The following is a 15,133-nucleotide window of genomic DNA, read 5'->3' as shown; positions in this document are numbered from 1 at the left end:
TTTTCTTTAAATAAATGTACGCAATTCTGACATGCATCCATTCCAAGATATATGGTTTAAGTCAGAGAGTACCTGTATCAGTTTATATTTTTAATATTATGTTTATTTTTAATGAAGTTGCAAGAGACCTGGAGTATTTGTGATGTCAAATACATTGTCTAAATAGCAGCTTTAGCAGTAGGTGAACTGGTTAGGGCCTCATTGGTTGCCAAGGCCATTCTATAAGTGCACACAGGCAGGCACTTGTTCTCTGGGAATTTCTGCCTCACTGAACTGGGTCTTGACAGTGAGCTAGCAACCAGCCTCCTAGTTCAAAATTCTGCCTTGAATCATTCTGTGTGGCAGAGGGCAGGCAACCAGAAATCTCAAGGCAGCCTGCTGATGCTGGTAAGTAGACAAGCAAGATGGATTAACATAATAAACCAGTAGCAGTTCAACCAATGGGGATGCAAACACAGTTCCAAAGATGAATATCAGTGCATCTTTTAATTTTGAAGCTGCGACTTGTCGTTTTATGATTAAAAATGAAAGAAGTGAAAAGCAATGCTCTTCAAAATATTTTTTTAAATTGCAATATCTCTTCATGATAAAAATCATTTGGAATGTCTAGGATATTGTTCAGGTGAATCTGAACTTAGCATTAGACTCCAATTTTTCAAATAAGTTTTCACTTACTACAATGTAGAGGTGTGTTTATAAACTCAGCACCCGTTAATGCAGCATGTCTCAGCAATTAAACAGAAACCCCTGCACTTATAACATTAAACTGTCACAAGTCCTTTATGCTTCTCCACTCTTCAGATAACATAATCATTTGCACTCCATTAGACTGTGAGAATTGGGCTACAAGCCACAAGTGATATCTGTTGTGCTGGAATTAACTGACAAGAGTTTTAAACAAAAGATGCAGAAATCATAATGGATACACCACATAAGTCACAGTTTTCATTTATTTTTGGGCCATTATGTAAAAAGAATATGTGAAGTTTTGTCTAATCACCACAGAGCCCCAGTTTCTCCTTCTTGGTGTGCATTGGAGCTGTAACAAGCTTTCTCTGACTGTTGAACAGAGCGAATCCTGCAGAGTCCTGGGTGTACCTTCCCCTATTATGAAAGCTCTTTTTTTCTCCATGGCACTTCTAACAGGTGCCTGCACTGGCAATGCACATTCTGAAATGCCACCTGAATTGAACCACAAGGCAAGTCGAGCACCAATTTGTTTCATTCAACTCTGACCAGATTTGTCGAAAACAAGCATTTGGCTGAAAGCAGCATCTCCCACCTTTGTTGCCAAAATACTTTTCTTATAAAGGAGGCAATACCTCTGATTAACCTTCCTCAGTTTTGACTTTTCACCACCCACGCTGATTATCTTAGGGAATTCTTAATGACCATACAAGTAGAATTTAAACATGCTTTTCAGTGCCCCAGCACTTGCTTTACCAGACAGGTTGTATCTCCTTTGAACAAAGCTTCTGTACAATTGTATTACAGATAATCAATCTAGCTCAGCATCAGCCTGCCATCATTATTTCATCAACCTTAATTTATATCTCTTTCTTCCCGCCCTTTCTCTTTTCTCAACTAATCTCTTTTGCCCATCTTTTCCATTCTCATTCTCCTTCCTTCCTTTCAAACACTTACCTCCTTTCTGACCCCATCGCTTCTCTCCTCTCCATGCCCCATCCCCTTTTGCATCATTTCTTGCCCCCTTCTCATCTTAGCCCATCCATTTCCTGCCTGATGCACCATCAATAACTCCAAAAGATTGAAGTTATGTAAACTGACAGGCTTTTACTCACAATGCAATGGAGGCACGTCCATGCTGGTCAACTGTCCTGAACTGGGGAGGGGGCTATGGAACAGTCATCTTTATTCAGGAATCTGTGGGAGGGGCCACAGGTACAGTCAGCCAATGGGCGTGCCCAGACTGTTAAATATACAGACAGTGGTTTACCACATTCACTATTTTTAAGAGTTCAGTGGGGTGAAGTACATTAGATATTATCCTAGATTAAACCTTTTGGGTGGTTTGATCTGTCGCTATGACCGTCATAGAACCAGCTGCGTCACAGCAATGGGGCCCGAGACAGTCTGGGGCACCTGCATGCAGTTATCGGTGTTGGTTGGGTAGATGCATGGTGAAGAATCTGGCATGCCATCTGTTGAGGCTGGGGTATCCTGAGTAATGAAGGGGGTGAAAGGTGATTGGTAATTGTCTCCAGATCCCATGAGGGCACCAGGTCCCTAATAGAGGCTGTGTCCTCATGCCCATCGGAGTACATATACCACATAGGCATATTGGGATTGGCGTGAGGATGTGGACCCTTTTGACCAGTGGGTCAGACCTATGGCTCCTCACATCCTTCTGGAGAAGGACCAGCCCTGGGGATGTCAGCCAGGCTGGCAGTGCGGTCCCTGTTGCAGACTTCCTGGAAAAGGAAAACATTCATTCATGTAGAGTTGAATTGGTGGCAGTAAAAAGGAGTGATTGATCGAATGGAGTGCCTCAAGGGGGACATCTTGCCAGTGGGAGTTTGGAAGCACTCTATACTATAGGGCTAAGAGGATGGCCTTCCAGACAATGGCATTCTCCCTTTCCACCTGCCCGTTCCATGCCCAGTTTGGAGAAACCTTTGGAAGTTTGTGTCATGGTCCTGACTGCAAATGGTGATGTTGTCCAGATACGGTAGTGGTTCTCAAACTTTATCTTTCCACTCACGACCACTTTAAGTAATTCCTATGCCATTAGTGCTCTTTGATTAGTAAGGAATTGCTTAAGGTGGTATGTGAGGGGGAAGGGAAAGTTGAAAATCACTGTCCTAGACCCAATTGTTAATGAAATATTTTAATTTGAGAAAAATTGTCATTGGCCTGTTCCTTTGGAGTTATGAATCCATGCACATAATGAGTCCATTCGGGATGATGAAAACAATAGTTTTCAAACTTTTTCTTTCCACCCACATACCATCTTAAGTAATCTCTTACTAATCACAGAGCATGTATGACATAGGGAATACTTAAGATGATATATGAGTGGAAAGGAAAAGTTTGAGAACCACTGAGGTATGGGAATGTGGTCTGTAGCTCATTCTGGTCTATCATTCGGTCCATCTCCCGCTGGAAGACCAAAACCCAGTTGGTGATGCCAAAGGGAACCCTCAGGAAATGGTAGAGGTGGCCATCCACCTCAAAGCCAGTATATTGGCAGTCCTCTGGGTAGGTGGGAAGCTGGTGATATGCTGACTTCAGGTCAACAGTAGTGAAAACCTGATAGTGTGCAATTTAGTTCACCATATCAGATATGCGGGGAAGAGGATACATGTACAGATGCATATATCTGTTCATGGTCTGACTGTAGTCAATGACCATCCTGTTTTTATCTTAATTCCTCACCACCACCACTTGGGGTACCAAGGACTGGTGCTGGCTTCAATGATTCCCTCATTGAGTAGCCACTACACCTCTGATCTAATGAAAACCCTGTCCCCAGCACGATACTGCCTACTTTTGGTGGCAACAGGTTTGCAGTTAGGTGTGAGGTTAGCAGACAGCGGTGCAGGGGTGATCTTGAGTGTTGAGTGTCTGCAGGTCATATGCTGTGGGAAATTTTCAGGTTGCTGGCTGGAAACGGTGGGGGAGAGGCCAGGGGGGGTGGCTTGTGGAGCGCAGTGGGTGACTTAAGAACTGCTGGTTACAGACACTGGGAAGGAGGGTGTAGCCTGTAGTATGCCATTGTCACACTTTTAAGATGGCATTGAACGTCCAGTCCTAGTAGCACAGCAGAGCATAGTTGAGACATCACCAGGAGTTTATAGTCTTTGAGGTCTGTGCCCTGCATGGTCAGAGTTACTACACAGTAGTCACAGACATCAGTCATATGGGACTCAGAGGCCAAGGAGACTTTATGACTCAGTGGCCTAACCGTGAGGGAGTAGTGCTGCACTGTGTCAGGATGGATGAAGCTCTCAGTGATCCCACTATCGAACAGACAGCTCATCTCATGGCCAATTACCTGGATGTCCATCATCGATCTGGTGAGTTGATGAGGACTACCTAGATCCAGCATGATGGAGGCCAGTGTTGGGTCACTGTCTGCAGCTGCGGTGGAGAGTTCATGTGTTCGGTTGCAAGATGGCAGCATCCAAGATGGCGGCTCCCACGGTTCACACATGACGCAGCTGGGTCTCAAAAATAGCAGCATCCAAGATGGCGCCCCTAAGGCCTGCACACGGTTCTGCTGGGTTGGGGTGATTTGTACTTGCACATCTTCACATAATGACCTTCTTTCCCTGCAGTTGGAACAAACTGTGTCTTTCACCGGGTCGTGTTATCTCGGGTGCTTGCTCAAGCCCCAGAAATAGCTCATTGGGTGCTCATGGGTTACAACATCCATGGTCGAGTCACTGGCGGGCTGTGTCAATAGCGGTGTTAGATATTCACAAAGTACAGTGGCCGTGGTCAAATCACTAGCAGTATGTGGCGGTGGCAGTGCCTCCCAAGATGCTGACACCCAGGGCAAATACAAGCCGGCTGCATTGTCAGCTAAGTAGGCTTCCATATGCTGGAGGGCCACTTCTAGTGTGCCTGCCACTTCAACCACCCTCTGCAAGTTGAGCTCACGTTGCTCCAACAGTCTTTGATGGATGTAGTTGGACCTGATGCCTGCGACATGTGCATCTCTAATTAGGTTCTCCATGGTTGTCACACCCTTACAGACGCAGGCCCTTCGAGAGTTCATATAGCCCAGAGGTACTCAGTGCTCGATTTCCTGGGTCGCTGTTTATGGGTAGCCAGGAGGTGTCTCGCATAGACCTCACTTACTTTCTTCAGGTATGGCCTTTCAGAATGTCATTCGCCTCCGGGTATGACACAGCATCCCTGATCATTGAGTACACCAAGGGCCTGACCCAGGATCAAGCAATGTCTGATGATGCCTGCAGGAATGCTTCAAAGCGGCACAGCCAGAGTTCAAAGTTGATGGAGGCTTCAGGGTATTGAGAGTCATTTACAATTTCTCTGGCTTCAGGATCTGCTCCATTGTTAAAATTAATTGTGAATAAAATTGATGCACCATCAATAATTGGAAGTTATGTCAATCTGACAGGCTTTTATTCACAATAGAATGGAGCCACGTCCAAGCTGGTTGACTGCCCTGAACTGGGGAGGGGGATGAGGAACAGTCACCGTTACTTGGGAGTCTATGGGAGGAACCACAGGTACAGTCGGCCAATGGGCGTGCCCAGACAGTTAAATATACAGACAGTGGTTTGCCATACGCTCTCTTTATTTTCATCGTCACTTCTGGCTTTACCCATCACATCTCCCTCATCCCAAAACAGAGTTAATAGGCCATTATAAATTACCCCAAGAATGTAGATGGGAGGTAGCATCTAGAGAGGAATAAGGCAACTGTGCTACAGCTCCCTCCTCAGTCCAGGACAGTCGACCAGCTTGAGCGTGCCTCCATTCTGTTGTTAATAAATGCCTATCAGTTTCTATATAACTTCTAGTCTTTTGAAGTAATTGATGGTGCATCGTGAGGCTATAACTTGAATACAAGTAAAACTATCAACCTAATAGATCTGATTAAAGTCAATAAGCTCTCAACTACTGTCAGCATCTGATATAACAATGCATCAAAGGTTATAGATTGTGATGTACTCCTAAGTATCCTTTCTGTTCCTTTCCTGTCCCTTCTCTTTGCCACTCTGTCCTATCTCTAATATACCTTCCCTTCCCTTACTTTTCCTTTCTCTTTCCGCTGATCCCTTCTCTGTTTGGCCTATACCTTTCCCTTCCCCCCTCACCCTGCCCCTTCCTCTCTTTTCCAGCCACTCCTTTTTATCTTTCCCCTTTTCTTGCGGCCCCATCCTTTCTCTTTCTGCCAGTAGCCTTCATAATCTGTTCAATATTGCTGCTTCCTAATTCCAGTAACAGAAGCACATCAACCTTATTGGAATATTGCATAAGTATGTTTAAAATTTGGTTCAGTTTTCATTAGATTTAATATAGAAAATTGCAATTTGAATTGTTAACTTATGTATGAACTTATATCCACTATTATGAGAGTGAACTAGTTGCCTAACTGGTGACAGATTGTATTTCTTCAAGGAACAACTGTGGAATGAAACCTAATAAGTTAGATGTTTCATGTTTCTTGTTTCCAGGCCTTTAATCTATGTTTTATTTTCAAGAACACAAGGAATAAGGAGGCATAACATTTTCTCAGTGCACTGTTTTATTTTTGTGGAACGTATTTTGGTTGCCCAGTGGATGGGTATATAAGAGGATAGAGGCTTGACTGAAGTTGAACTTTAAGCTTCAGGTCTTGTCAGGTGTTCATCTCAACTGCAGGTAGCAACCTGGCACTCATAATTAGCTTTCTGCCTCAGAAAGACCAATTTAGGACAGGGGCCTCCACTGAAGGAGGCTGGGTTGTAGCCTGCTGGGGGTGGGAGAAGCAAGCCAAAATGGGTGGAGGTTATCACCTCGCATAGAATGTGTGGCTAACTGTGTTGTGATGAACCCAAGGGGAGAACACCCATTCGTCATTTTTGCACAAAAAGGTAGCATGAATTGAAAATATTGATTTGGTAGTGGCTTTCAGTGGCCCCTTAAAAGACCACATGTTAAATCACTGTAAGATCAGAGCCCCTGAAGAGAAAAAGGCCAAATGTGGGATTCCCTCAGCCGAATCACAATCCCAACATAGGCTCTGAAATGGGCCTCTCATTAACATATGTCTGGTTCAAGCAGCCAACCAGAGTTGCCAGGATTTTGGTATTCCTTTTGATGCATTTGGCCATTCAATTCACCATCAACACTTCCCTCTTGTTTCAGCTATGGACAGATATTTAACATGCACATTATAAAATGGCTCTAATAATTGCACAGAGGAAAATATTTGGAATTGAATGCACATGTTAAAACAAAAATCTGAAAGGGAATTTGCCACAGTGCTGTCACTTGCGACAAATTTGTTCTCACTACGGCTCAATAAAATGCCTGGAAAACATTTACCAAAGACTTTCAGAGGTTTCTCTGATATCTTTCATTCAATGCTGGTTCATGGAAATCATTTGTTTAAAACAGTTGGTTTAATACCCTCAGAGTGTGGAGAAAGGATGTGGTGGCTGAACATTAATGTTTTCTAACACTAGAATCCCAGAATGCAATTTCAGAGCCAAATTTATGTTAAAAAGGAACAAAGCAAAATCTTGTTGCTGATATTTAGTTAATGAAGTAGTGAGTGGTCATGTATTCCCATTTTTTCTTGTTGTTGCAGCAAAGCGATTTTGTAAGAACTCCAGTTCAGCCAGCAGTACGACAAGCAGCTATGCTCCCAGCAGCAGTAGTAGTAGTGTCAGCTGTGGAGGAGGCAGCAGTGCCAGCAGCACGTCGAGCAAAAGCAGCTTCGACTACACGCATGACATGGAGGCAGCGCACATGGCAGCCACGGCTATCCTGAACTTGTCCACCAGGTGCCGAGAGATGCCTCAGAACCTCTCGACCAAGCCTCAGGATCTATGTGCCAGGGTAAGTGATGTCTTTTCCGAAGACCTCTCCCAGTGTAATTGGCAATCCTTGGCTCCATGATCCACACAGCTATGTGCATACACATATACAGACCGAAGCACAAAAGCCACCCAAATTACATTGATTGACATGTGATGCTGTGGCCTCACTGAGAAGTCTGGCTGAGTAGAAGCACTCTAATTGGTCTTATGTTCAGTCTACCTGGGATTATAGCAAGGATTTCATTTCAACAGTATTTGAATGAGAATGGTTTTCAAATTTGTACAAGAATAGTTCAGTGCTGAATATCCACTTTCAGATAGCGATGCCACAGAAAACTCCAGTTTTTGACATGATTTTAAATATTTTCCTCCTGGGGTGAAAGGTTGCCATGCTGGGAACATAATGCAACAACAGTACTCTCACTTCTACATCTGAAATGTAAAGAACAAGACACAACTCGTCCCATCTGTCCCTTGCCACACGGTATGCAATATAACTTCAATGTAAAACATGTCTGGGACTTTCAGATGCTGCATTAACTTCAGGCCTCGCAATAAGTGGGAGATGTGGAAGCAGAGGTTCTTTGAGAAATAATTCATCCCAAGAATATTTATTCAAGGGAAAGATGTAAAAACAAAAGCACATCTCACATAGGTACATGGGAATGGAACAAGCTTTTCAGTTCCATGAGACCCATGAAATCAATAAGCAGGAGCTCCCTCCTCTTGCAGCAATTTCATATGCAGCCAAACCGCGTGAATAATTTTCTGCCTGCAATGTTGCCGCATGGTTGATAACTTCAGCTGTAATCACAACCTAAACAATTTTGTTTTTGTTTGTTGAAGTCGGCATTAAATTCTGAGGTGCATAAAGCCCTCAATTCCAAGAAGCACTCCTCTTTCTGACTTCCTCAGCACGATTTTTCTTTTTCCCTTGTCTAACTCAGAGCATTTTAAGACAGTTAATTTGTGCATTGGATTCATACCCATTAGATCCTGGGTTGACATTCAAAGAGTCCTTATTAATGCAGCCAATCAAAAATGTAGTTCTGCACTTCTCAAGAGGCTGGTCTTTCTATGCCTGAAAATCTGATCAATAATACTTACTCCAAGAATTCCATTTCCAATCATTTCATAAAATCCTATTTTCTGGGAAATATGTTGTGCTTCTTTTTCAGATGGAGTGAAGCTAACAATTGATAAGCATTTTAAAAATTGAAATAAAATTCACTCCCATGGATACATGGGAAAGGAAGCAATTTCTTCAGCGCTTTGACACCAATGCAATGAGACCGTGGCTGATCCATCTCCCCACAGAGTATCTATTTTCTTGTTTCTTTATCTGACATAACTTTTGCAATCTTAGCCTTGAAGGTGCCAAACTTTACAGCATCTAGAGTGTCCCTGATTCCTAGTATTTGCAAAATTATTTGACTCTTAATTTTCCTTCTTGATGGTCTGACTTTAATTTTAGGATTTTTTTGTTGGAAATGCAGCATGGTAACTGGCCATTTGAGCCCACGAGTCCATGCCACCCAATTTACACCCAGTTGACCAACCTACAACCCCCGATACATTTTGAATGATGGGAGGAAACCGGAGCCCCCGGGAAAAAACGACGCAAACATGGGAAGAATGTACAAACTCCTTACAGACAGCTCAGGATTCGAACCCCGGTCCCGATCACTGGCACTGTAAAAGCGTTGCGCTAACCACCATGCCAACCACACTGCTCACTCTTAATCTCTCTGGTAGCGGAAATGCTTTATCTTGATTCTCCAAAGCCTGCATATCTTTCTTCTGAAGTACCTCAAAAATACATGTCATGTTTTTATGTAATCAGCATTTATTGCCCACCCTCAATTTCTCTTTGGAAACTGGTATTCAGCTTCTTTTTGAAAGGCAGCAGTCTGGTGGCGAAGAAAAATTCTAGAATTTAGCCCCAGTGACAATGGAGGAACAGTAATGTACTTCCAAGTCAATCTGGAGGTAATCGTAAATGCGAAATTGCAGATGGGTGATGCCATGTACCTGCTGAACTTGCCCAACTCCATGGCAGAGTTTGCAGATCAGAGCCAAACATTTGCAGTAGTCTTGACATGAAACTGCTGAGCATTTCATGAATGAGACACATCACAAAACTGGTGTGAAAGTAAGGGAGAGAATGAATATTTAAAACTGTGGATGAGGAACCAGTCAAGCAACTAGTCATATATTAGATGGCTTGGAATTTCTTCAGTGATAACAGACATACAATCATCCAACTTGTGCACTGGAGATGGTGGAAAGACTAATGTATCAGCAAGTGAATGATTTGTCATGTGAAACCAAGACTGTGATCTGTTCCTGTAATTAGGTTTTACATAGGTCTGCTTAAGTTGCTTGGAAGTATTGACTATCGCTGCCTTATCCCCACCCCCCACCCCCCCCCCCCACCCATCCCCCAGGATATTGCTGGCAAATTTCTAAGGAATAATGATTCTGTTCAATATAATAGAGATAATGTAATATTCTCTCTTGTGGAGATGGTCTTTGTCTGGCATTCACGTGGAATGAATGTTACTTGCCACTTATCTGTTGATAGCAGAATGCTGTTCAGTGCTTGCTGTGTGGAGGCATGGACTGCTTAATTACTTAGGGAGTTGTGAATAGAACTGAACATTATCCAATCGTCAGTGCAGATTATGGTGGAAGGTAGGTCCTTACTGAAGCAGCTGTGGATGTTTGGTTTCAGCACATGATGAACCTGCAAGGCTACAGCAACCTTCCTTTGTCCTGGATCTAACTTCAGCCTCTGGAGAATAACCCCACCAGATTAGAGTTAAACAGGAAAGCCTGCAGATGCTGGGGTTGAAGTCCAATACAGAAAAGTGCTAGAGAAACTCAACAGATCACGATGGGAATTTAAGGGTAACTAATGTTTCAGGCCTGAGCCCTTCATCAAAGTATGAGCAAAAAGGTGGGGGGGGGGGGGAGGAGAAGAGGGAGGAAGGGGCAGGGGAAGGATTATGGGCTAATAGGTTAGAGGTCCCATGTGGATGTAGGTGAGAGGGTAGAAGATAAAGATAAGAAGTGAAGGGATAACTTTGAAAAGAGATGGAGAAGAAGGAATGGAGACCAGAAGGAAAGGAGAAAGAGGGAGACAGGGAAATTGACCTCCAGTTTATGTAACACCCCTCCCTGTCTTTTTCTTTCCCTACCACTCAGCCTCCTTTCCTCCAGCTTTCCTTTTATTCAGAGGTACTCCCTAAATGGGCCTATATTTACTCCTCACAAGATATAGGAGCAGAAGTAGGCCTATTGGCCCATTTGAGTCTGCTCCACCATTCTAATCATGAGCTGATTCATTCTCCCACTCAGCCCCACTTCCCAGCTTCCTCCCCATTACCCTTATTGCCCTGACTAATCAAATTCCTGTCAATCTCTACCTTAAATACACCCAATGACCTTGCTTCCACAGCTGTCTATGGTAACAAGTTCCATAATCTCACAACCCTCTGACTAAAGGAATTTTTTCTTGCATCTCTATTCTAAATCTACCCCCTTTATCCTGAAGTTGTGCTCTCTTGTCCTCGGCTCCCCTGCCATGAGAAATATCCTTGCCACATCTCCTCTATCCAAGCCTTTCAGCATTTGAAATGCCTTTATGAGGTCCCCCTCATCTTTTTGTACTCCAGTGAGTGCAGTCCAAGAGAAAATAAACATTCCTCATATGCTAACTCTTTCATTACTGGTATCATTCTACTAAACCCTCTCCAACACCAGCATGCCTTTTCTCAAATAATGTGCCCTAGACTACACAGTACTCTGTGAGGTCCCATCAGTGCTTGATAAAACCTCAAAATTACATCCCTGCTCTTGAATGCTATCCCCTTAGAAATGAATGTCAACATTGCATTCACCTTCTTCACCATCTAGATCAACCTTTAGGGTATCCTGCATGAGGACTCCAAGTCCCTTTACACCTCGGAATTTTGAATTTTTTCCCCATCTAACTAATAGTCTGCCCGTCTATTTCTTCTACGAAAGTGCATGACCGTACACTTTCCAACATTGTGTTTCATCTGCCACCTCTTTGCCCATTCTTCTAATCTATCCAAGTCTCTCTGCAGCCTTTCAGTACCCTCAGCACCACCTCCCCTACCACCTATTTTAGTATCATCTGCAAATTTAGACACAAAACCATCTATTCCAGAATCCAAATTATTTACATGCAATGTAAAAATAAATGGTCTCATACTGATCCCTGTGGAACACCACTGGTATCTGGTAGCCAACCAAAGTAGGATCCCTTTATTCCTACTCTTTGTTTCCAGTCAGTCAGCCAGTGCTCTAGCTGTGTGTGTAACCTTCCTGTAATTCCATGGACTCTCATCATGTTTAGCAGCCTTATGTGTGGCACCTTATTGAAGACCTTTTGAAAGTTCAAATAAACAATATCTATTTCATCCTCCCTGTCTATCCAACTTGTGATCTCTACAAAAAAAAATTGCAATAGGTTTGTCAGGCATGATTTTCCTTTAAGGAAACCATGCTGACTTGGGCCTATATTTTCATGCACCTCCAGGTATTCTGTAACCTCATCAACTCCAACAGCTTCCCAACCACCAACATCAGGCTAATTGGTTTATAATTTAATTTCTTCTGCCTCGCTCCCTTCTGAACAGTAGAGTGACATTTGTGATCCTCCAGTCCACCAGAAGCATGGTAGACTTCATCGATTCCTGGAAGATTATCACTAATGCCTCCACAATCTCTACACAGCCTCCTACAGAACCTAAGAATGCATTCCATCTTGTCTGGGGGACTTATCTCCTCTTAGACCATATAACTTCCCGAGTACCTCCTCCCTCATGATTTGGACAGCACTCACTTCACTTCCAAGAGAGCAATGGGAGTCTGGCATGCTGCTAATGTCTTTTACAGTGATTCAAAATATTAATTCAGTTCCTCTGCTATCTCCTTGTTTCCCATTACAATTTCTCCAGCATTGTTTTCTATCAATTCTATGTCTATTTTGATCACTCTTTTACTCTTTATCTATTTAAAAAAAAGCTTTTAGTATACTCTTAGATATTATTTGCCAGCCTCCTTTCATAATTCATCTTTTCCTCCCTAATTACCTTCACCTCAACCTTTTTCTCTTCTACCCTCCCACCCATATGCACCTAATACCCGTTAGCCTATGTACCTCCCACGCCCCTTCCTTCCTTTATTCTTCTCCTCCCCCCTCCCCCACCACTTTTTTTCAGGTGCTTGCCTGCTTTATGCACAAACCTTGCTGAAGGGCTCAGGCGTGAAACATCTGTTACCCATTACTTCATATAGATGCTGTGTGACCTGCTGAGTTTCTCCAAATCTTTTGTGTATTGCAATCCCCCAGATTATCCATTTTATCAAGGTGACTATATTACCATATGACACTTTACAGCACGGAAACAGGCCATATTGGCCCTTTGAGTCCGTGCCAGTTCACATGAACAACTCCACTAGTTTTCCCCTCCAACACTCTGCCCATATCCCTCCATGTACACATCCAACCTTCTCTTAAATGACAGAAAGGACCCTACCGCAATGATCTCTTCTGGAAGATCATTCCATTCTGCCACCACTCTCTGAGTGAAGAAGCATCCTCTAACATTCCTCCTAAAGTTTTTCCCCCTTACCTTGAACTCATGCCCTCTTGTTCCAACCTCCCCTGCCCTCATGTCTAGTCTATCTATTCCTTTCATAATTTTGAATACCTCTATCATAACCCCCTTCAACCATCTACCGTCTAAGGAGTCGCTGTCTCCTTAATCTTTCACAGAGAAGATTGTAAGCCACGCAACATTTTTGTAAATCTTCTCTGTACCCTCTCCACCTCGTATATTTCCTTCCTATATTTGGAGACCAGAGCTGAAAATAATTCTCCAGCCCTGGCCACACCAATGCCTTAAACAGTTGCAGCATCACTTTCCAGCTATACTCTAGTCTATGCTATGATTTATGAAGGCCAGCATGCCATATCTCAGGATAAGACCCACTGTCTTATATTCCAGGATTCAATACTTATGTCCCTGTATTTAAGTCTGAGTTTAAAAAGCATGGCCAGCACTCAAAGTAATGGCATATGAGATGATTAGTTATTGAGTGGCAAGCAGAAGCAGAGTGGTCCATTTTTAATGTCGATGACCCCTTTCACTCACCTGGTTGATGATTGGTCCTGCTTCTCATAGACGGGTTACACCTGGTGAACCCTTCATGTTGTCAAATGTCAATGGTTCTCAACCTTTTTCTTTCCACTCACATTACCATTTTAAGTATTCCCTATGCCAAAGGTGCTCTGTGATTAGTAATGGATTGCTTAAGGTGGTATATGGGTGGAAAGAAAAAGGTTGAGAACCGCTAGTCTAAGTACTCAGGATGGTATCTACAGTGGTTCTGGTCAACAAAGCAGATTCACCCCCTCCTTTGTATTTCAGCATAGATGGCTTTTGGTATCTGACTATGAGGTTGTGTACTTTGGTGCCATCCTCTCTTTGTTCCCTTGTGATCAGACGCTGGTCTCCAGAGCAAAACCACGACACTGGAGAAACTCAGCAGGTCAGGCAGCATGTGTAGAGCAAAAGGATAGTTGGAGTTTCAGATGAAGATCCTGCCTGAGGAATGAGAATATAAATGGGAAATAATCCTGTAGAAAGAGTTGGGGAGAGGCAGGAACTGGTAAGCAATAGCACATCCAGGTCAGGAAGAGTTGATGGGCAGATGGAACCAAGTAGGAGAGGGAAGGAGGGACAATGCAGAAGGGCTTGCATCCGAGATGTTCAGAAGGGATGGGGTGGATAATGGAAAAGGCTGAGCTCTTGGTTGCAATCATATTACCTTCCCTTCCTCAATCCCACATCAACCTCTCTGCCTTCAGCTTCCTCCACTGGTGGAACGAAGCCAACTGCAAACTGGAAGAACAAGGGGAAAAGTTTTAGGCAAAGCATAGAGAGACATGTAACACTGAATTGGTCTGGCTTCATTTGAATGTTCTCAAGGCAATGTCTGCAGAGGTGATAAATACATTTGTTGTCACCTTCCACAATACCCTAGATTAAAATTCATACATTGACAAAATTACAAATGTTACATCGTTATTAAAGAAAGAAAGCATGGAGAATGCAGGGTAAGCATTGGCTATTAGCAAATGTTAGGGGAATGCTGAAATGAATTATCCAAGAACTGTTAGTAGGACACAAAAAAAATCACAAAATGATTACAGCATGGAAATGGATATTTTGGACCTTTGAATTCATACCAGTTGTACGTAACTAGTCCCATTTCTGAGCCCCTTGTATATGGCTAATTTTTTTTAAAACTCTTGTGCAACTCCATTTTGAACACTACACTTTTAATCTGCCTTCATGACCAATCGTGGAATTGCATTCCAACTAATTGCTGCATAAAAACAACCTTCATGTCATTTTTGGAAGGTAAATTGCCCTTGATTTATTTTGAGGAAGCGATAAGTTGAGCAGATAAAGACACGAAAAGCAAGAATAGCATGTTTACATTTCCAAAAATGTTTATCAAGGTGCCACATTTTTAAAGAAAGATGCTCAATTTGGAGATACATGCAACTTTCA

General features: G+C 43.0%; 1 protein-coding gene across 1 annotated transcript in view; it reads left to right on the top strand.

Moving 5' to 3' along the window:
- LOC138736530 (myelin transcription factor 1-like protein) overlaps positions 1 to 15,133 on the top strand; it is a 461,086-nt gene that overhangs the window by 355,459 nt on the left and 90,494 nt on the right. The window contains exon 13 of the mRNA XM_069886189.1: positions 7,289 to 7,539. Coding sequence (XP_069742290.1) covers positions 7,289 to 7,539 — 251 coding nt within the window. The remainder of the gene's footprint in view (positions 1 to 7,288; positions 7,540 to 15,133) is intronic.

This window comes from Narcine bancroftii, chromosome 6 (genome assembly GCF_036971445.1).
Source record: "Narcine bancroftii isolate sNarBan1 chromosome 6, sNarBan1.hap1, whole genome shotgun sequence".
In the NCBI taxonomy this organism is placed as follows: Eukaryota; Metazoa; Chordata; class Chondrichthyes; order Torpediniformes; family Narcinidae; genus Narcine; species Narcine bancroftii.
Note: the sequence above shows the minus strand (reverse complement) of the source record. Positions and strands in the feature narration are given on the sequence as shown.